The 24,439-nt window shown below is 38.1% G+C and overlaps 1 protein-coding gene across 4 annotated transcripts in view; it reads right to left on the minus strand.

Annotated features, from left to right (window-relative positions):
• The window catches only part of PDE4D (phosphodiesterase 4D), a 658,809-nt gene that overhangs the window by 316,887 nt on the left and 317,483 nt on the right, over positions 1-24,439 (minus strand). Inside the window, exon 1 of one of the 4 annotated variants that reach the window (XM_053657207.1) lies at positions 6,734-7,137. The exons of the other annotated variants lie outside the window; for them this stretch is intronic. Within the exon in view, the coding sequence (XP_053513182.1) occupies positions 6,734-6,807 (74 nt within the window). The 5' untranslated portion in view covers positions 6,808-7,137. Of the gene's footprint in view, positions 1-6,733; positions 7,138-24,439 lie in introns of those variants that run through there. 4 annotated transcript variants of the gene reach the window in all.

Consider the following 24,439-nt stretch of genomic DNA (forward strand, 5'->3'; position numbering starts at 1 on the left):
CTTACTTTTTCAGAGTTTATTCCATTAGCTCAGCACAAAGCTTATTTTTTCAAGTTCACTCCCAAGTTTTCTGGGGCTTACGTACTTGGTGCTCTGGAAATGCCTGTCTTTTGCATTTCACTGACTTCACATTATTAAGACCTAGAGAGTTCTTTAGGTTTTTCAGTCTCAAATAGTGGTTTGAGCAGATGAACTCTTGGGTCTTTTTGGTTTTCATCCTCTGTTCCATGCATACGGGAAAAGGAGGCAGTGTCCTCACTCTCGACAGGAGACCGAAAACATTGCTTGATCAACTCATTCATTCAATACACATACACCAAGCACCTACTTTATGCCACACGCCCTCCCGGGCATTGGTGATAGAGAGGCGAAAAGAAAATAAGACAAACAGTGCTGTGCATGGAACTTTCATTTTAGTATTAGTAATAGCTAACTTTCATTTTAGTGCTGTCTATGTGCCAGGCATTATATATGGCTAACACATTTAATATTTGCAACATCCTGTTTTACAGATGAGAAGACTAAGGAAAAATGATGTTAAGTAGCCTGACCAATGTCTCACAGCTGTGAGTGAAAGTTTGGAAATTGGCACTTCAGCGGAGTGGCTGTAGAGTTAACCAGCTTTCAAGCATTACTGCATACCCCCTTTGTAGGGTGTTTATATCTACAGATTGCTTGCAAGGTAATTGTTTATAAACCAGCTGTAATGTACTCTTGTGTAACCAGGAGTAGTCCCAATGATAATGGCTTACCTCGAAACGTATTCGACCAAAGTAAAAAGCACCACAAAATTGATAAAATGATAAAGGGAATGTAAAAAATGCTAGAAAAGAGGTGGTAGGCAGGCCTACTTTTATGTACATGTTTCATTTCTGGGCACTTTGATTTTCCATTTGCAGACATGGGATCCACTAATGGAGGTGAGGGAATTGCTTCATCAGGAAAGCAGCAGCATTCACAGTCATGCATGGTCCGTCCGGCTCTAGACCCAAGCTTCCCTCCTAGCCCATGCTTCCCATAGCACACGGGCCATGATTGTGAACCATACCATTCTTCCTATAGTGACTGTTATATTGCCTATAAGGTAACTATTTTTCTCATTTTCAATTTAGCTAATATTGCTCACAATTTGGAATATTATTAAGAAGTCCAGTGTCAGTGGAATAAATTAGCATGATTCAGGATGAAGCTGAGCCCTCTCTAGCTCAGAGAATCTTCTGGCTCCTCTGAACCACTGGCTAAGGAATAACATTTTGACAGTAAAATACAACTACATGATCATTGGTTTTGACCAGATGAAACGAGCCAGATGGAAGCCCACATTGAAAATCCCAGGTAGAGGACAGCAGCAAGCCACAGAAAATTATTGATTCTTTTCTTTCCTTCTCTTTTCCTTCTTTCTTTTTTTGGGCATAAGAAACACTTATAGAATGATACTCTTGCTTCACACTACTTTAAATCAATATCAATAAGTTAAAAGGCATTTTAGATATTATTTGATAAGTTTATATTTTAATTGATCACTGAGCACTCTTTCTACATCAAATTACAAGGTATTCTTTCTTTAGAGAAAGAGTCCAAGTTAAGTAAACTAGGATAGTTAAGTATATTAGAAGTATACTTCTCATCATGAGATTTTCCTATATGGAGTGATGAGGGGATCTGTTCAGCAATAGGAGGTGCAAGAGTGGCTATTTAAAAGTCTAGGCTCTAGAACAGACTGCCAGGGTTCAAACTTGGGCAAGTTTCTTAAACTCTCTCTGCCTAGTTTCCTCATCTGTCAAATAAAGGCAAAGCAAGATTCACCTCATGCGGCTGTTTTGAGGGATGAAATCAGATGATGTACACATAGCCCTGGGAACACTGTCTGGCATTTGCTAAGTGCCAACTACAAATCAGATCTTATTACTCTTCCTCCGCTTTCTGACCACATGTGTGTGTGACCTCTGCTTCCCGAACCTTCAATTCTTCCCCTCTTATTTGGTGGTAATTATACCCAAAAGAAGTAAATGAGATAAGCTATTGGGCACTAAAAACAAGTTATAACATCTGTTACATCTGAAAAGCTTTAAAAAAATGCTATGCAATAGGAGGTACTAATGTGGTACTTAGAAAATTGCATACTATTGTATGAATTTATTGTTGGCACTCACTTCCCTGAGGCTTGGGCTGTAGCCAGCATTTTCTAGTGGGTTTGTGAGGTCTGGCTGTCACTGATAAGCTATTACTCAATTTTTGGTAGTAGTAACAAAGAATGGCTTAGAGGCCATATTTCCTATGGTTCCTGCTCATATATTATAAAGTCTCCAGATCAAAGTTGCAGAGCTGAGCATAACTTTCTAAGAGCATAGGAAATAATTTAAGGTCAAGTAGAGGTTTTGTTTTTAGCAAATATTGCTTTATCTTTTCATGGCCTAAATATCACTTGGTCTTTTGTTTCTAGATCTGATTGCTAATCCTCCTTTCTACTAATTAGTCTATTTCACATTTTAAAAATGTACTTGTTAGCCCTTCTACAAGAGGTTTGCTCAAATGAGTTTAATTAATCATCCACGTGGCAGCTTTGTTGAAATGCTGGGAGAGAAAAAGATGTTGAAACTAGTCGCAAAAATGAGATTTGGAGATTTTCTAAGGATTTCATGACCTTTGTTAGTGTAAGAGGCAGAAACTGGAACATGCCTTCTGCTACTGATCTGTGGAAGGCTATTGGAATCATCTCTGCCACACCTTTCAATGTGCCTTGGATGATTTTTCTCTTCTCTCTGCCTGGTATCCATTCCAGGGTCACCACAAAAAATGTTCCCTTTAACATCCCTTTCTAAGAAGACAGAAAGCAGAAAGTATTGTTCTGGTTGGAGGACAAGACCATTGGTAGAAGAGTAGCTTTCTATTTAAAGTTTCTTCAAACATCACTGCAATTTTGAACAGTAACCTGTAAAAAACCAAGATGCCCTAGTGCTCCTTTGGGGACCTGTCAGAGTGCACCAACCTGTTGTGTCTCATCTCCTCCTTCTTTGCTTCCCAGACCATTTTTTTGCCCAGATTTTTTTAGATACTAAGTTTAAGCCTCCAACATAAGTTCACTCACATTGTTTTCTTAAAACAAACACGAGCAAATCATTTCCCTGCCTTCTTCCTTTAAACAGATGTGAAAGGTATAGCTCTGAAATAATGGTTGGTATTCATTCTAGGCCCACAGGGAAACATTAGCCTTTTTATTGTGTCTCTTTTATTCTCTCTCTCCATCAAATCAAACGTGGCTTCTTCATAAGCTATATATTAATCATTTCATTTTTTCTAAAATTTATTTTACCCACAAAAGACAAAAATGTGTCACCACTGAAAAACTACTTTCAAGTCAATTTTAAGCATTGTATAACTGTCCAATGTGACTATTTCTCAGGGATCCATACTCATCAAATTATTTGCCATTCCTTTAACAAATTGGACAATTTAATTGAATATCAAATCTTACACACTTGGCTTTCCTTTATCCTGAATGCTACAAAGTGGGTGAAAATAATGACAAAGAAAAAAATATTCCAGCTTAAAGTTGAGTATATCACCAGTATCCTTCATTAATATCCATTCAATTTTTAAATACAAATATGACACTGTACTAGACACATTTGAGGATTTTATAATGTACAAAATATTGTTCATAAACAATCTTATAAAGGAGAAATGCAATAGAGAAATGTTGGCTAATGCCCCATTAGTTCAGTTGCTTCAATAACGGAATCATTTCCAAAGCTTCTCAAAGGTCAAGACAACTTTAAGCTACTTCCATGTTTTAAGGATCTTGCATGTTAATAAAGAAATGAAGAAATGCAAAAACAAGGTTGGAATTTTGTACATATTTTAAATGCTTACATTAAATAATTTAACACTTTTAACCTCAGGAAGGCTAAGTAATGAAGTTGTGCCATTCAGAAGTTAACTGTATCAAAGAACATATGCACTACAATGTTCATAGCAGCACAATTTACAATAGCCAAGAGTTGGAAGCAACCTAGGTGCCCGTCAGTAAATGAATGGATCAAAAAATTGTGGTACATATACACAATGGAATTCTATGCTGCAGAGAGAAAGAAGGAGCTACTACCCTTTGCAACAACATGGATGGAACTGGAAAGCATTATGCTGAGTGAAATAGGCCAGGTGCTGAAAGACAAATACCATATGATCTCACCTTTAACAGGAAGCTAAACAACAAAACAAACAAGCAAGCAAAATAAAAACAAAGACACTGAAATAGAGAACAAGGGGACAGTTACCAGAGGGGAGAAGGAATGGAAATTAAGGGGAAAAAGGGGGAGGGATTTGGAGGAATAAGTATGAAGGACACAAGGACAAGAACTAAGGGGGGTGGAAATGGGAGGGAGGTGGGGAGCACGGGGTGGGGGGGCTGGGATGGGAGAAATAGACAGAAAACTGTACTTGAAAAATAAGTAAATAAAAATATTCTCATACAAAAAAAGAGGTTAACTGTAGAATTTAAGTGTGTGTGCGTGGGCACATTTGTGTGTGTGGACACACTAACACATACATATATTGACTCACGGTGCATATGAGTGGTGCAGTCTATTCAGAGTTTAAAGCTATATGATAAACATCTTTCATCATTATTGCTGTCAGTATTGTTGTCAGTGTAGTGGGGTGGCAAATACGTGACCTCTCTGCGCATTGAGAAACCTCGAAAATGTGAGGCCACAGTGAACTACTACCCTCCTAACCTCCTAACCTTCCATTGGACTCTCTCAGGCTATGATACCAACTCACTCAGCCCTGATCCTATCAACCAGTTGACTTCATGACAAAAAGGGTGATACCAACTAAGAGCGCAGAAAGATGCTTCACCAAATACGCATTAAAGGTACTCTTGCTGCATGTTAAGTGAGCCTCTGGCCTCAAATATTTTATAGCTCAAAAGGAGAGACAAAATAGGACCCAAAGAACAAGAAGACAGTACATAGACATAATTAACACATGGGCAATTAACATGCAAGTTAAAATCAAATGAATGAAGGACAAAGATGCAAAGGAGACTGGCCCATGGTGGCTATTACATAGGTCATCCTCACCTCTTAAAGTTGTGGAACAGGCTTGTTAGAATGACAAACACAGGGAATTTAAATATATGAAAAACTCATCAGACACCCAGAGCTTTTTGTATTTTGGAAAGGATCAGCATTTGACCAAAGGAAAATAGCTTTGCTAAACCAAAAATGCAAGTCCCATAATATATCTGCAATACAGTAAACCTTAAACTCTTCATTGCCTGAGTCTAACTACTCAGCATCTACTAGGAAAATCAGATCTCAACATTGAGGAGAGTCTGAAGCCACCACCTACTTATTGGGCATATGCATAAAAAAGTTCACAAATCTTTCAGGAGCACACAGCATAGCTTGTAGTAAGTAAGCATGAGTTTAGTTTGCAAATAATAACCATGAGCCATTCATTCAGTAGAATGCAAAGCATTTGGAAGGCACACAATTGCTAATGGTAAACCATATTTATAACAGTAACAAATTAACATAATAAATACAAATGGTATTTATTTTGCTTTAAAATAAAAATAAAAATTGTGCTACTTACATTTTTAGCTGCCAATTTTTACTTATCCCTTGTCAAAGTTTGATTAGGCACTGTGACTAGTGAAGTATACAATCTGATTTTTCTGATTTTATATAGATCCCTAAAAATATTCCAAAGGCACTATCTTCCATACTGTCTAAAGCAAATAAATAATTCTTACAAATTATTGTTATCCAAATTTTTAATGTTTTCTATGCAAGTAAATCTGGACATATTTTGATCCAAATTTAATGCATCTGTCTATATAAGCCTGTTAGTTTCCAGATATGTTGCATTTGGTCTAAATAAGAAAGACCTTATTTTTGAGATTTTCCAAACGATTTCACCTCTGTTTTCTCTTGCTGATATAACTTCCAGTGCTATAGACTAACCAATTAGAAACACAAAATGTGTGAGGGAACAATCTTTCCCTTGTAAGTATCTACAATACTAAAGCAAAGAAAGAAATCAAAGAATTTTCTCAGTGTCTTCTTATTGTTCTAGTTATTTGGTTAAAATAAGCTTACTTATCAATAAGTAAATTGATAATTTACTGAGGTCACAAGGTTAAGATTTTTCATATAATTTCAATAGAAATATTTAGAAATAAAAAATTAACAAAATCTTTACTTTGCTTTCACGGTGTCTAATCGCAGAAAATATTAAAACTCTGAATATCACCTAGACCAGAGAGATCATTTCCATTTTTCCTGAAACAGTTATAAACAATACTTAGTATTTGTTGGGGTGGTTGCTTATTTGTTTAATCAAACAAGAATCTTTTCCTGACTCTCAAAGGATTAACTGAAAGTTAGCATGACCAATTCTGGCGATCTGAAGTGGATTAGGCATGCTAGTTACACTTGTTTTCCAGACGGCGGTAATAGGAGTACTTTTTTAAAGCTCCCATTTAACCCTCGAAAACAGCCAGGGTTAGTCAACTTCCTTCTACTTCTCCACATTTCTGCATATCCCTGAGTATTTTAAGGTTCATATCTTCTTAACTCATATTTCTTATACTGCCAATTTAACACACATTAAAAGTCAAAAAAAATCAGGGCAAGGCAAACGCTTGTTTGCAGGGACCCTACAGCTACAGCGGATGACAAAAAATTTTTTTTTCCCAGCTACAAAAAGAAAGAGCTGATGATACCTGTAGGACTTTGAGAAACGCAATCTTGATTTAACTCTTGGAGATGGTCCCTGAAGATCCCAAACAAAAGCCATTGGTAAAGAAGGTGGCAGGATCGCTGGAAACAGTGGCCAGTCAGCGTTGGTGCAGGGACCCCGGGCTGGAGGGCCCCACACCTCGCAGGAGGCACTTGTGGCCGACGGAGGGCATTTCCTCTGTGTGGGGGTATATGCACTGACAGCGAGGTGGCAGCTTGGCTGCAGCAGGGCTGGGAAGGGTGGCCAGGACTTCCTGCTGCCTGACACTTGCCCTTTGCGACAGAGCTTGCTTCACTAAGACCTTATCTCATTAATAACGCGAGTAACACGCCCTCGCAAATTTGTTTTTAAATTTAGCCCTGACTAAACAGCAGAGTCACATGCCACTCCTGAAAAGCACAATACTCACACGGTGAAAAGTATGACTGAAGTGGGCGAACCTTTTATATCGAGTGTGAAGTGAAAAAAAAAAACCTTTGTTAAAAAAAGTATGTGTCTATGACTCTAAAATTCCACAAAGTTTACTAAAATTTACACAGTTGGCTGCCAAGTACCATTTTCTTTATTTCAACTTCTCTTAGTAACACCATGAGCATCATTCCTTCCTTCCACGAGCATTTAATCATCTCCAAATACCAGCACCTTCCTGCAAGTCAGTGTGAAAAGAAAACAGGCAGATCACTTTCAAAGCCTTTGGCAGCTTTTCCCTCCAGGAGATACTGTCACCTTGGGGAGTGAGTCATAATGCATGACTTTGACAATGCAGATCAATTCTCCTGTCCATTTTCTATTCCCTAGAAACACTTCTTAACTCTCTGATAAATCCCTTAAAACAACTCTCTTTCATATTAGATGCATTGATGAAAGCCAAAGAGGGATCTCACATGGTTTGTGAATCCAACACATTTCAGGAAGGCACATCTTGTACCAAGGAGTCAAAGGACCTTGATGCCGTCATCAGTTCTCACACCGACTGGTATTTAATGTTAACAATTCGGCATGATTTCATCAGTCCCTGTCCAAACGCTGCCCCACCAGTGACCTCAGCTGTAAACTAAGGCAGAGCTCCACTCCTCTGGGATAAGATTAGAGAGGCTTGGAGTGCCTGAGAGTGAATTTAACCCACTCCGAACTGGACAAAATTGATATATAGTTGGGCTTAGTGATCATCACTCTACCTGCCAAAGTTTGAGCCCCCTACAGTACAATCTAACTCCTATGTTCATAAGGGTCCATAATATTCATTCAGTCTCATAAAAGCTCGTCATTGAGCATGACCCTCTTGTTCACAACAGCATCCAGTGGCACTCCAGGGGTTCTTGAGAACAAACACCACAGGTTCCATATCAGCTTTCATAACGAGTAATACAACACATTTTTACTGTTTCACCTCTTTGTTATCTGACAGATGGGCTAATAGCGTGGGTGAGTGATAGCTGACTGAACAGCAGCAACCCTGGGGAGCCAAGAGTTCAAAAATAAACATGCTGTCTCCGAATCAACTGGCAATCTTGCAATGCTTCACAAATTATGCCTTTATGTTTTTGTATATGAATTCACGTTTCACAGGGGCAAATTGGTGGTAACCTTCCTGGGGATCTTTGAGGAGGACTGGGGAGGGTGCCCATGCCGATACCAGCCTACCCATCTCAGTGTGTGAAATTCCACTATGATCATTTTGCTCCTTCATGCTACCAGGGTCCAGCACAAATAACACCCCCTTTTTTATTACAAAATCTTTTATTACAAAACCATAAGCATGTAATTCTGTAACATAACACTATCACATTCAAGCACACCGTATGACATTTTAGGTGAAATGTTCAAATTAAAACCATAAATGACTACATCCATATTATTACCCTACTGACCACACTCAAGCAGGTGTTACTTCTGGCAAACCCTGCATTTAATTTCCATCTCAGGACAGCTCTTATGAAATCAAACATTCCTGGCCAAGCTGACACAGAGCTGCACAACTCGGCGTTTAGTTGAACAGCTTCATCTGAGAATGAAGTCGGGCAGTGTGAGAGAACAGGGGGTCTGGGTGAGGAAAAGGATGTCCCTTAAAGCTGGTGGGGTGGGGCGGGGGTGGACGGGTGTGGAGGGAGGGAGGAGGGGGACACAAAGATGATCCAGAGAGCAGAAGGGCAGGTGGTGGCAAAGATTTCTTTTCTTTCACATTGCATGCAACACAAAACTCATTTTATCTGGTGGCATTTCAAACTTTGTAGGTGAAACAGCACAACTGGCTTAAGAAAGTGAAAGCTGCAGCCCATACATACATATAGCTTTGGGAGCAGAGAAATTAATATTACTTGCATTGTTACTCCCATTCTACTTGTCATGACAAGATGGGCCCTATCTTCCCATGCAGGCTAAAGCCAGCAACAGGCATTTTGACTAATACTGGAAGACATTTTTCTCCATACCAAATGACAGTGCTAAAGAATATCCTGCTAGTTGATATATAGTTGGTAAAATATAAGGGCACAGTAATAATGCAGAATGGGGATACTACAGAATGCCTGTTTCTAAAAGAAATATGCCATAAAGAAGATGCAAAATGTCTTTTACATTATTGCCAAAACATTTATTTTCTCTCCCTCACCATCTTGAAAGCAGACATCTAGAACAGACAAGAAAATAAAAACAATGAAAGTATAAATGTGGAATTATATCCAGGAAAATGGAACCTTTGCTCCTTTTTTCCAATGTGAAATTAGATAAAGCCACATGAACTATCTTTCAATGCTTATACAATTTTTCCCTTAAATTATTACTTACCGTCTCCTTCCCATTTCTTCTGCACAGTTACACATAATCCCCTTTAGGTTACAAGGCTTCAGCAAGGTCACAGAAATAAGCTACTTATTTCTGAGATTAATTATGAGAAAAGTTAAGCCTTGATTTCAAGTATAGATACCAATACAGGGGTAGTCAAAAGTAGGTTGATAATAATAATAACATAATAATTAATAAACAAACAATAATACAAGAATAAACCATGTGTTTTGCATACTCACAACTGTAAGTCTCCTTTGCCCACCCCTGTATTGTTCTGGGGGACTGCCTAGTACTTCACAGACTTGAGAAGTTAGACAGTTGAAAAAATAAAAATAAATGAACACATTGGCTAGGATGTGCCTTTGCTGTCATCTGTGTTTCAAACAGCTGTTTATAACTTTCACTTCACATACTGAAGGATAGAAAAAAATGAAATGAAACTCTTTGGAACATTTGAATGTGTCCTATATTAAGCATTTACTTTCCAGGAGAATTTTTAATAAAAGCTTGAATGAAGGGCATTGAGAGAAATTCTGGCCCCGAGCTCATTCTTCTGTTCTATGTTGGAAACTTACATCACAGGGAGAACCAGGCCCTGAAATTTGAACTTTGCCTTTACCCAGTTGGTCCCCACTTAATTCTTAACCTCCCTAAAACTCAACAAGATGCCCCTTTCTGCCAATAACTATGTTCTGCAAAACTCTAAATAAGGCAACTTTCTTTGCTTCTTGAATATTTCTGAGATTTTGGTTCCATGATTTTAGATGTTACAAGTGGCCAATTTGTGTTTGGTGCCTGACACAGAAACTCAGAATTTTCTTTATAGAAGATAGCTGCTATCATTTAAATTGAAAACCCCAAATTTAAAAGTGAGAGAATTTAAATCCATGCAGGCATTTATTTATAAGCCAAGTGACTGTTTGACAGGTGGAGGGGAAGGTTTGAGCTAAACTCGAGAGAAACGAAGTTACATCAGTGGAGTTGCATTATGTCGCAATGCATTGCCTCAGGAAATGAGGGCGGCAGAGATACGGGGTCTAGGACAATGTTGTCTTTTGAAATAGTCACCAGTTGCAGCAGAAGTTAATGCAGAAGCAAACAACTTCATTTCACGTTTATTTATTATCTACCTCTGAAAGAGTTTCCTTATAATAATTCAATTTTTAGGGCAATCCGTTGCAAAAGAGTGTGTTGAAAGAAAATTTTACAATTGGACTTGTGCACTGCTGAAAGCTGGTATTCATCCAGTATAAGTAATTGTGGTTTAAGCAAGATTTCTTTTATTTGTTATATTAATGCATTATCATAATCAACCATCAATTATTACTCCAAAATGGAAATGCTGCAAAGTAATGGTAGTACTTTTTCTGAATTACTTTCAAATAGTCATTGTCAATCTTACATGTGTCTACTTGATTTAGAGTGGAAACTCTACTCAATTATTTCACATTCTGAAACAGGACAAGTATTAATGGTACTTGGTAGTCTTGAGAATCTTAGGAGAGCATTTCCTATGTTTTAAACTGCTACCAATACATCGTTTATTCATATGTGTCCCAGGACACAACAGAAATTAAATGTAACAGAAAAGCTAAAATTATTAAGTCAACAGGATAAGACAAATGACAAGAAACATGATTAAATATAAGAACAAAAGATAAATAAAGCTGTGGATAGTGAATCAAATGCACTATGCTTTACTATGCACTTAAGGTTACCGTCTAAATTAGAGTATGTTTGAAAATGTTTTAGCAATCTGGATGATAATTAAGTCAAGCCCTTTCTATCTAACAAGGTACTAAGGTCCTTCTAAATACTTGGATAAATGGTATTAAAGGAAAGAATTCAAGGACGAAGAAATGGGGGAGAAGGGAAATATAGTTTATACTTATTAAACATCTACTAAATAATTGACAAAGTCATAGGTGTTTTTTTTTAAGTAGTCAACAAGAACTATTTCTAGAGTCAAATTATTTAAAATTTTGAAATTAATATAGGCTAATCACTTGAAATATAAGAACTAAACATGATATTTTAAAATGTGTATAAAAACATCCTGGGGTTAGCAATTGTCTGATTTCCTACATATGAATATATTGAAAGTCAGAAAAATTATTTCTTGTCAATATTAGACTCATTAATGCAGACTGAAAGAAAATCATCCTTCATTACTAATTGGTGAGTAAAATACTAAGCCACTTTCTGCAGGAAGCCGTCCCTGCTTTCCCATACTGGGGGATATCTCCATAGCACCCTGTACTTCATCTTTGTCACTGGCAGTACACGTGCAGTTGTTTTTTCAATATCTGGCTTCCCTCATAGACCTAAACATCATTAGGGCATAGATCACGCCTGCTTTCAGATTGGATCTCCAGTGCCCAGAAAATGGCCCAGAAAAGTAAGTCACAAAATGTTTGTTTAATGAATGAGCAAGCCAGCAATCTCCTGGCTACTTGAAAATAAGACACATCACTTACATTGTATTCTTTTATGTTCCTGATTAGGAGCAAAAAAATTCACCCTGGGTAATGCAGGTGAAACTTACTTATTTTCTCTATCTTTAGATGCTCTCTCTGACAAAGCTATGATTGTGGCAATCAATCAACCATTAAAACCAGAAAATCCACTGTCATTCTTATGACCAAATGAATTACAGGCCTGTCATGGAATAACTTTGTTGTTGTTACTGGTTTTTCATTTTGTTTTGTTTTAATGAAACAGCATTGGGAAAATAAATGTTCAGGTCAGCCTGGTAGAGGGGATTAGGGAAATGGTTGTGTCATTAACTTGCCATGTGACCTTCAACACTGTCCCCTGACCTTGCTAGGTTTCACTCTTACACAAATCAGAACCACTGTGAGTTTTTGAGAGGAGTGACCAGGGTTCTTTCTATGAAAGCACTTTGAAATGCCATACAAGATGTTGGTCACCACCACTGATAATGTTTGTAAGCTTTTGGGGGAACTAGGAAAACTATTTTTATATTGTTAGAAACATTTCCAGTTTTTAAAATTGTCCTCTAAAATGGGTCACCTCATGAGCATGGTAAGCAGGCATACCATTTTACTGGTTTCAAAAAGGGTTTCAGCCCTGGCCAGGGTGGCTCAGTTGGTTGGAGCATCCTTCTGTAGGTCAGAAGGTTCGATTCCTGGTCAGGGCGCATAGGAGAAAGCAACCAACTGATGTTTCTCTCTCACATCAATGGTTCTCTTTCTCTTGCTTCCTCTCTCTAAAAGTAATGATAAAAATTGTCCTCAGGTGAGGATTTTTAAAAAAGGGTATTAATGAGTCTGACTGATAGATAGAGAGCACACTTACAGCTGTGGGTAGGTAGAGCTAGGGGCGGGTGGAGGGATTGAGAAAAAAAAGAAATCATGGACATGAACAACTGCATCATGGTGACAGGTGACAGGTGGAGGTCGAAGAGGGTACGAGGGGATGAATGATGATGGGAAAAATATACATAAAAAAGACACCAGAAAGAGGATATTTCTGACAACATTAATGCGTTACTAATGTATAAAAACAATTGTGTTTTGGAATTTTTCATATGCAATTACAAAACTAATTTTGTCAAGTATGATAGCTTGAGTGCAAATAAATTCAGAATAGAACATACTGGCAACAAAAATAAAATAAACAATAAAAAATTTCAGAATTTGAGATGCATCCTATTTATCCTCATCCAGCTGCAAAAGGTTCAGAAATGAGGCATTTGGCACAATCGAACCGGGACTGTGTCCACCTACACACAGAAGACCATACAGGAAATGGAGACTCCGACTCGTAACGGCACTTCTCGCCCCTGACTTTCAGAAGGCCTACTCACTTTCAGCAGAAATGATTGAATGTCCTTGATATGAGTTCCCAATAGATTTCTAATAGTTACTTTGAATAAATCTCCAAATAAGTTCCTTTCTTTAATTTTGTATGTTATCCATCATGCCTTTCAGCTAATGGCCCTTCGGAAGGGAACACTTCACTGTGGAAACCGCTGGGCAGTTTCCATGACTAACTTGATGTTACAGAAATAAAGAGTAAAACAAGGAAACATTAAAAAATATATCAATATCTAGTTCTGATGAATAGTTTTTTTCCTTATTTGGAATCTTCTTATTTTAAGTGTATAAGGACAGATATTAAGCTGTTGTGTTTTAAAGGTTAAATCCTATAACAAAATCTTAATGTTTTACTTGCAGCGTGAAAACCTTCTATTGGTTCTGTGCACTAGAACTAACTAACTAAATGAATAAATGGCAAGGAATTCTACTAAAATTTTTCAAAATCCCGGGTTTCACCTAAATATAGAAGCATTTCTATTTATTTTTTGGAAAGGTACAGGATCCTGAGCCGCCACCCCGGCTCCGACCCATGCCGCCCTCATTGTTCACCGACCACACACCAAATAAGGACACAAATGGCCTTCTTCGGCCTTTGGAACTGTGTTAACAAACAAGCGAAAGCAATGATGAAATTACCAGGCTGAAAAAAATCAAATCACTCCCTTGGGAGGAAAAAAAAGACCCCAAATACCAAGAATCTCTAAATAACAACAATCTCTTGCGTTCAACTTTGGCACTGTGACTTTTTTCCATGACAGTGTTCAATATCTCGCTAAATCTGGATAGTCATTTATCAGAGCTAACATTCACAAACTTTCCCATTTCTGGGCATTTATCTCTGACCCCTAACCCACGGGGTCAGTACCTTTCTCCCTCTGACAGTATCTGTGCTTTGACTGAGTTTGTGAAGCAAACAACACCACAAGGTCAGGTACTTTTCCAATTCCTTATTTTATTATAATGGTATCAGTGGCTTATTTGATATTTATGAGAAGGGCTTAACATACATGTTATGTGATCCTCATAGTAATCTATCGATGAGTTTGGTTTTATTTTCACTCTCCTGTACAACTCAGGGCATGGAGGCTTAGAAAGTCGAAGTAACGTGCTCCTGTGATCATACAGCCTTGACTGGCAGGTCTGAAATGCAAATTGAAGCCCCTTGGAGTATAAAACATATGCTTCTAACCAATATGTGTCTAGATTATAAGTGAGTGAAGGATTAAATGAAGAAGGCCTCTTTCTTTGGAGTTAAGTCATGAAGGAAATTTTGAGTTTTCATAGGAGGAATGGGTAATAGGTAAAATAGCTACATAATCTTCATCATTCTTAACCAAACCAATAATGGCAGACATTATTACTGCCATTATATAGCTGAGGCTTGGAGAGGTTAGATAACTTGGCTGATACTACAAAACTAATAAATGATGGAGAAGTGAGTCCAAGTCAGTTGTGATCATCTCGAATCTTGTTTCCATTGTAGCTTGATTACCCAAGCTCTCTAAATTCCTGTTCTAAGGACAAGATTAGTCTACTGCTCCCTCCAGGTGGTACTGAAGCTATAGGTGGAGGCTGAATGCCTCCACTGTGATAATTAGAGAGCTACTGAGGCAGAGAGAGAGAGGAGGCCTGGCAGAGTATAGCAAGGCTTAAAGAAAAGTGACAGTGTCAGACTTTGCACATCCGGTGCATTGCTCTGCATTTTTCCTATGTATATTTTACATAGAAGAGCAATATCAACACTTCTTAATCCATCCGACCAATGGCAGCAGTTACTCAGGGCTAAATAGAGATCTGGGTATTTGAGTAACCATGAAAGAAAACAGAGTTTATGTTAGTTACATATTTTTGTTTTCTAACAGGATGAGTATTAACGTAAGGCACCGTTTTCTAGCTGTCCCTCAAAACCCCCGAAGACAGATGTACCAGACAGTTAGGACACTCATCTAAGGCAGGTCTGGGCCCTGCTTTCACTGTTGTCACAAGTTTTACTTCTATTGGTTTGAAGGAGGTAAGTGACTTTCCCAAGTTTGGTAAATAATGTGACCTCGATTAAGACTTTATCTTACCTATAAATTTTAGAGAATACAATATTTCTAAGTTAAGGACTTCCTCTACTAAATTTATGGCCTTTAAAATGCAGATGTTAGAGAGGCTGGGGGAGGAAGGGGAAGGATCGACAGGAACATGTTTAAAGGACCCACAGACAAAGCCAAAGAGAGGAAGGATTGAGGGTGGAGGGTGGCGGTAGGTGGGGGAAAATGGAGACAACTGTACTTGAACAACAGTAAAAAAAATAAATAAAATGTTCCACTGGGAGGGAGAAATAAAATAAAATGCAGGTGTAAATTTGAGAAGAGATTGTTGTTTTTTCATTGGTCAGATGACAGCAAGTAAAATAGTTGATTTATAGCAAATTTTGATATAAATTAGACATATTTTAGTTTGATATATAAATTATAGAGGACTGAAGGGGTCGAATTTACATATGAAAATAAATTACGGACAAAGAAGCAAAACCATAACTGCGGATTTTTAAGCACTATTGGACACTAGATAATGCAATGTTTGGGGCAGGAAGTATTTTTGTAGATATTCTAAAAGTGACCCTAACCAAATCACAACATCCTAAAAGATATGGCCTTAAACTAGTTTCCTTTGAAATTTTATTGCATCCTTCGGTTTTCCCCTACCCCCTCCCTCCCTTCCTCTGTTCCTCTCTTCTTTTCCCTTTTGCCCTCCCATCCATTCCTAAACACATTAGGTGTCTACTGTGTGCTGGGCATTATGTCAGATGCGCGGTGATAAGCGATGGTGAACACAATGTCCAGATGAGGCTTGGAACTGAATGAGGTGAGAACCGAAACTCAAGGCTTATAAGAAGTGGACTGGGCTTATCTTTTCAAAACATATCAAGGCAGAAGGAAAAGGAAGGATATACAATACTTACAGAAATGGAAAATTACTTCAGCCCATTTAGGGGAAAAATATGTAACTAAGTAGAAGGTGATTTTTCAGATGAACAACATTTAAACAAGTCAAATGGGATATTTTGAGTAAAACCCCTTTTGCAGCCCTTGGCCCAGGGGAAATGCCTCTTCTCTGCCAGGCTATCCTTAATATGTTTAACTGGGATGGGGTGCGGGAGAGACGCATGTATAGAGAAGTTCTTACTTCATGCAGTGCTGAGTGTGGGTCTCAGTCAGGGCTGTGGATACCAAAAAAAAAAAAAAAAAAAGTAGGGGAGGACCTGGTCCCTCCCTACAGAGACTTGCAACTGGGAAAAAAAAATCTCACATCATAAAAACATCTCTATAAGCCATCCCGGACAGTGTTTTCCCAATCAAATGTATCGATAGTGTTCACGACACTAAAACTGACAAGCTGTCCCTTGGCATGTTTCTTTCACAAATAGGGAGAAAAATAAGCATGCCATAAATAGGGCGTTCAGCTCTGCAGTGGTCCAGAGGGAGCCAGATTACAGGTGTCTAAAGCACAATGTTGATGGGGCAGGTAGCACTTGTCTCAGAAAAAAAAATGGAATATGGTTCTTGCCATATTAAAAGCTATTTTTCACAATGGTACTATGAAAATTTTGAAAAATACATAAAAGTTGAAGGGTTTTTTACAGGGATCATGTGTGTATCTGCCACTTAGCTTCAGCTACTCTACCAGTCACATTTAAGACATTGTTTCTTTTTTTTTTTTTTTTAATTTTTTAATTTTATTTAGTTATTTTTCAAGTACAGTTTTTTGTCTATTTTTCCCATCCCAGCCTCCCCTGCCCCTTGCTCCCCACCTCCCTCCCATTTCCTCCCTCCCCCTTAGTTCTCGTCCCTGTGTCCTTCCTATTTGTTCCTCCAAATCCCTCCCCCCTTTTTCCCCTTAACTTCCCTTCCTTCTCCCCTCTGGTCACTATCCCCTTGTTCTCTATTTCAGTGTCTTTGTTTTTTGGGTTTTTTTTTTTTCTGCTTACTTGTTTGTTTTGTTGTTTAGCTTCCTGTTAAAGGTGAGATCTTAACAGATGATGATTATATTGCAGTTGAGAAATGAGAACCATACTGTTATAATAAGTTCACCTGAAAAATATTTATGGACGATATATTATGTTGAACCTCAATTACAAGCCCCTGTGCTTTATTTTTAGTCTATTTAAAGAGTGGGCTTTGCAGAGGAAAAGACAATGTGGGTTTTTTTCTATGTAATGTCAAGAATATAATAAATTTGAACTACAAAATCTTACCAACAAAAATAAATTAATGACAAAAAGTAAACGTCAAAGATATGCTCCAAAGTTATGAGTGATCAAAATCAATATCCATTTAAATGATGAAACTGCCAACCATGAGGCTTTTTATTCCACTTTAGTCAGAGGTAATATATTTTCTGAATCATTTCATATGAGGTAATTCTTAGTAAATTATGAGTTCGGTCAGGTGGTTAGGAATGTGATGGTTGGGATTATTCCACAGTTACTGATATTTTACAAAATATCCTATAAAATCTTTAAGTCAGGAGATGCTTCAATAAATGAGAACTTTTGTTTTGCTATGTGGGTTTTATTTTTTGTTTCCTTTTCTTATACTTAAAAATAAATATTAGATAAATGTTAGGCCTAGTTTGTTATAAACAAGAAAGATACTTTGCTTTTGTAATAAATAAAAAAAACCATTAATGAATCTATTTTTAATCTAGTATTTTTGACGTGCCTGCAAAAAATCAGCTTACTATATTCTCAGCAATTTGAGATGCAGGTTGAGGTCAAAAGACATCCCCAGAGTAACAGGAAATCTAATTTTAGTCTTTATGAAACTAAAGAACTCATACAAATAATTACTGAACACTCTCGGCTCATGTTTGCAGTTGGATATTTTAAAAGAAATAATCAAGGAGGAGCAGGTACTGCAGTCATGTCCCGCTAGCTGGGACTCGTGGGTACTAGGACTGTGGAGCACCTCAAATTCAGACAATTGTCTCATATATAGTTCACACGTTGCTGAGATGTGAGGGTCAGAGAGAGAAGCATACACTCCATCACAAATACTTTGACCTTTACAGAAGACAGAGCAGTCTGTACTTCAATGGTAAGAAGAGCCTGGGCTGGGAAAAAAGCAAACAGAAAGAAGCTAAGTTTTTAAATAGATTTAGAGACCTACGTCAAGCCACTATGAAAGGAAATACCTGTCTATGAAAAGAGCTAGATGTTGGCACAGCGCCCCCTTGTGAAGAAAGAGCCAAGAGCTTCAAGTAACCATAAGAGGTATTTGCTTAGCCTTCATCTTCCAGTGACTGACTTCCAAACCTTGGAGAGGATGCATACGTGGGTATGGGTGATGCACAGGTTTGGTGTCCTACTTCTCTGTTATTAAATGTGTACAGAAATATTTCATGTGGTTGTGCTTCTTAATGGTGATGCTTTAAAAAGAACTTCCCAAAATAGGGAATCAGTCTCTATGTCTCCGCTACTCCAGAAACTTGCTCTCTCTTTATTTCTCCATTTGACAAAAGAAAATTAAAGATTGGAGATTCTATTTTAAATTTTTTTCAATTAATTTAAAAAGATGAAATCATTTGCTTATACCTTGGAGGTATTGTGGGTTCGGTTTCAGACCACCACAATAAAGTGAATATTGCAATAAAAGTTAGTCATCATCTTTTTGCAGGGGGAGGGTCTTGCCTTCAATTTGTAAAAAATACAACATCTGTGAAGCCCAATAAAGTGAAGTGCAATAAAAGGAGGTATGCCTGTAAAATGTTAGCATGCTTATGAGTGCCATTTGAAAAAGTATTAGCCACCTGAAAGCTTCACAGGACAGCCACTGATAAAAATACTATCATTTTAGTAATGTGAGAACTGGGAGCATTTTTATGTGCTTGAATTAGCTCTTTAATTAGAATAAAAATCTTATTCATGTAAATGATTATACTGATTTACAATTATCTGGCTAACTGCTCAGCAGGAAAAATCAAATTCTGGATGCTTCCTTCAAGGCAGAAATTACTCCAGAATGCGATATAATATATGCAAGAAGAGTTGTGCTTTATCTGATAATCTGACTCAAAATGTGAGGGACAATGATTTGTTTTCACATTCAGTTAAGTAGTTGATTGGAAGTTAGTACAGTCTTCACTTTGCCTGTTGCTGGCTAACTATGTCATATAAAACATTCTCTGAACCCTGAGCCTGGTAAGTAGAAAAGTATGGACGAACCCAAACCATTATTAAAAAGCACGGACAACACCAAAGGGTGGCTTGGTGTGGTGCTCCATAATCCTCACCAGTTTTTCCAAAGTGACCCCAGATAAACGTATAGGGAAAGTTAACAGTGAGCTTTCTATACAAATGCAGTCAAGACAAGTCCTCAAGGTCCTCTTCCTTGCAATCAAATTGTCGTCACTATTCAAGCTACTACTATCTAGATACTCTGCTGTGCTCTCTACTGAAAGCTCAGGCTGTTCATTGGTGAGCATCATTGTGCTGATATGGAAAAGAGAACAAAGGAAAAGAAGGGACAAGTATGTGCAGAAACCTATTCATATTCAGATCTTGTGCAAAGGGCTTTCACATAGGTTTGTAAAAGACTAACGCCTCCCAGTTATACTTCTATCCCAACATTCTCCCTGATTTCCAAAATAGTGTATCCACTCGCTTCTTGAATATTGACATTTGCATATTTAATGCTCTTAGGTTGAATTTCTCCCAGGCAGACCCTGCAAAGTCCTGGTGTGCGCATTTCATCTGGAGTGGAGGCAGGGGGGTAATTGTGGAAAGTTAGGAGTTCACTGAACAGGAAGGGAGAAAAAGTCAATGAGCAAATGAATTTAGTTTTCCTAGGAACCCTTGGAGGGACCATATACGCATGCCTCAGACTGTTTCACTGACACATGGGGAACATGGGGTGTCCTTCTGGGTTAGCCTCATATAGTCTAGGAAACCCTCTTTTACTGGAAAAAGCCCCCAGGTGCTGGGAGCTGGGAGACTGAACACTGAGGCACTGCCCACCAAAGTTGTGGATGAACCCTGGGGTGGGTCAAGGAGGAAATGGGATGGAGCTCACAGCATTTGTCACAAATAGGCCTCTTAAACTTAAGGTGCCCAGTCTGAATTTTTGGTTCTGTCTCTGTCACCTCACCACTAAACCTACTCTTCCCATAACTTTCTCCAACTCAGCAAATAAAAATTTAAGTTTCTAATTTCTTTTCAGGCCAAAATCCTTGAATCATCTCTGACTCATTTCTTTTTTTCCTAACCCTGTGTAAAAATTCATCATCAAATTCTGTCAACTATGTTTTCAAATTGTAGCCAGAGTCTGGTCACTTCTTCCTGCCTCCTCCGCTACAGCTCCTGTCCAGGTCACCAGGGTCTCTCGCTCAGACTACTGCAGTGACTTCTTAGCTATTTTTCTTTCACTCTTGCTCCAGGTCTGTCTTCACAGAAAACTCAGAGTGATCCTTTGAAAATGTATGTCATTTCTCTGTTCAAAACCCTCTCCTAGTTTTCCTCTTCACTTGGGATTAATCCAAAGTCTTTAAAAGGCTTTCAAAAGCCCTTGCCTCTCTCCCTGACCCATTTTACTTCTCCTCCTTCCTTTGACTTCTTGGTTCCACCCATACTGGTCTTCTTCCTGTTCCTTGAATGCAATGTACTGGCTCCTACCTCAGTACCTTTGCACTTGCTGCTTCCCCTTCCTGAAATGCTCTTCCTTCAGAGGCTGGCATGGTCCTTTCATTTTGCTAAGGTTAACACATCAGTTTAATATAGAGGGCTACCTGTTCCAACTATTCAACCTAAAATAGCACTGCTATCATTCTATTTCTTTATTCTGCATTATTATTCTTCAGAGAACTTATCATCATGACATACAATATATTTTGTATGTTTGTATATTTTACATTGTCCACCCCCCCCCCCATACACAAATGAAGTTCCATTAGAACAGAGACTAGGCTTTCTTTGTTCATTGTAGTTTACTAGTAACTAGAATAGGTCCTGCTAGTGGTACCAGTTCAATACCTATTTGCTAAGTGGATGAATTAATGGGTTTGACAGCCATATGAGGTAATACTGATACTCATTAATCAAAGGTTTACTAAACACTGGCTGGTATTGTCCAATAACAAGTGTAAGCAGCCACCACTGCTAAGAAGCACGCTATACCCATCCATGAGGAGTCAAGGAAGCCCCAAGGCAGGGAGAAATCACTGGGGCTGGGAGGGAGCTTACTGAGAATGGTGGGAGTGGGGAGGAGGTAGAAAAGGTTTCTAGGAGACTGAAAAACTTCGAATGTTATCTTAGGACAAATACTTTTGTTGCACTTAGAAGTAAAACAATCATCAAAAGTTCCTAAACAAAAGAGCAAAATAATGAAAGCAGAATTTTTGGAACCATTAATATTTGATTCTATTGCAAAGGATCCAAGCAGAGGAGATGGGACCCTGGGAGACAGGGTCACAAGCATTTTTCCTTTTCACATCCTCCTTTCTCTCAAGACATCACATATGGCCGACATGTGTTTTTCAAACTTCTTTATAGATATTTAGTTGACATATAACAACTGCACATATTGAAGGTATAGAATTTGGACACATGCACACACCTGTGAAACCATCACCACCATCAAGGTAACAGATATATCCATTATCTCCAAAAGTTTCATTGTATGTGTTTGTTTTTTGGATTTTTTTTGTTTTGTTTTGTGGGTGGTAACAACATTTAACATGAGGTCTACCTTCTTAGCAAACTTTTAAGGGTAAAAAGCAGATCCTTACAAGTTATTCACCTTTTCAAAATGGTTTTTTAGACTAACTTTCCATGTTTTTTCATATTCAGTTAGGAAGCATTCTGTCCTTACTATGAATGTTAACTAACATGCTTGGGCTGACTGAAAGTCAGTCCATAGTTTCTCTAGAGTTGAAAGTGAACCTATTTCAGGTAGAAAAAGCTCAAATCCTTTCTTCAGGTTATCTGAGAACTAATAGAAAAAGTAGTGAAAAAAAGAAGATTGGGCATGAGTCTGCTGTGGGTTATCTGGTGAGATACAGGAATGAGTGAGAAGAAACCTCTCAGAGACATCTGTAGGGACTGGGCAAAGGTCCTTCTCCAATTTGTTCCTTACCTAGGATGTAATGTGTATTATGGCCTACCTTTTTCTGAAGGGACATTGTGAAGAAACAGAGTGCTATGTATCCAGTGTTTTAATGGGCTGTGAACTTCCATGGACCTTGTACCCTGGGGACTGCCCAGCATGGTAGGAGCTAAAAAATATGTTAAATAAACCCTGAAATCCCTGAAATTTCTTAGAAAACAGATTCTGGGGAAAATCATTACTTTGGTCTAAAATTCTGCTATTCCTACTTAACATGAATATTTTACTGTTTTTTTTTTTTCATTGAATTTACTGGGGTGACATTGGTTAACAAAATTATACAGGTTTTAGGTATACAATTTTACAACACATCATCTGTACACTGTATTGTGTGTTCATCACGCCAGGTCAAGTTTCCATAGTCCATCACCATTTATACCCACTTTACTCCCCTCCACCTTGTCCCTCACCCCCCTCAGCAATCACTACACTATTGTCTGTGTCCATAAATTCTTTTTTGCTCAATTACTGCAACCCTACCAGCACCTCTCCCTCCATGCTAACAGCTGTCAGCCTGATCTCTATGAGTCTGTCTCTATTTTGGCTCGTTAGACCCCAGTGATTCCACTTCTGGGAATTTATCTGAAGAAACCTGAAACACGAATTTGAAAGAATATGTGTGCCCCTATGTTCATTACATCGTTTATTGTACAACAGCCAGGATTTGGAAGCAACGCAAATGTCCATCATTAGAGAGTGGATAAAAAACTGTGGTACACTTACACAGCGGAATACTACTCAGCCATAAAAAGAAAAAAAATCACACTCTTTGACAGTATAAGTGGACCTGGAGAACATTGTACTAAGTGAAATAAGCCAGTCAGAGAGAAATAAGTACCATGTAATTTTACTAATATCTGGAATCTTATAATGAACATTTAAGTTTACTTTGTCCCAGAAAGGATTCAAGGCTTCTGCATTTCCTTAGTGATTCATTTAGATAAGCCAAGTCACTTATTTTCTTACCTACCCTGGGGATGATAGCTAATGTATAGGTTTTGACATCTTTAGTTATGCCTGGATATGTTTGAGCATTATTTCATAGACATGAAATAGTAGGTATCATTTGAGAATCTAAGCTAGTGCAGTTGAGAATGCCTGACATAGCTTTGTAAAAAAATTCCAATGACTGATTTTGTTAGTATATGTTAAAAGCCAACTTGTCATAAAAGTTACAAATAAAGAGTAGATTGTACAGAGAAAGTTAAGTTATAAGGATTGTTTGATGGCATTAGCTAGTCTCAATTCCCTCTTTTCATTCAGTTCATCAAATGATTTACCAGGCACACATGTGGACAGAGTTCTCACTTTCCCAGGTACTAGGGAATAAAGCTCTGAGGAAACTTCAGAAATCTGTAGTGAATGAAGAAGAAATTATTTTGTACGGCTCAAACTTTGAGCCTTTGCCCATGCTACATTCGCCCCTTCAGATCTCTTTTTATCCCAGTATTTTTAAACTATAGTCACAATGCTATCACCAGATAACACTTAAAAAAATAAAAAAGCCCTATAATTTTAGTAGTTAATTCATGATACTAAAAACATCATGAGGGAAAGCTGAACTGAAATTAGTGACCAGCTTTTGCTTTGTGCCAAGTGACTGTGGCATTTCTGCCAATATTAATTATGGGATTTCCTCCAGTACTTTATGCGAGGCAATTCCTAAGGAATTCTGTGGGCAAGGCAAAGTCCAAGGTAGTGACCTCAGTCTCCTGTGTCTCTAGCTGCTCTCTACACACACTCTGTGAGGCCCATTGGCAGGGACAGGCAGAGCTAGAAGGCAGATTTTTGAAGGGAGTAGGAATGATTAGAGGAGTGTGTGTGTGTGTGTGTGTGTGTGTGTGTTTATTTTGCATGTGTTTCGATTCCTCACAATCCAGGGCCTTTACAGGAAGTTCTGTGCTAAATCTCTGC

This window comes from Artibeus jamaicensis, unplaced genomic scaffold (assembly GCF_021234435.1).
Source record: "Artibeus jamaicensis isolate MK-2021 breed Jamaican fruit bat unplaced genomic scaffold, CSHL_Jam_final scaffold_369, whole genome shotgun sequence".
Lineage (NCBI taxonomy): Eukaryota > Metazoa > Chordata > Mammalia > Chiroptera > Phyllostomidae > Artibeus > Artibeus jamaicensis.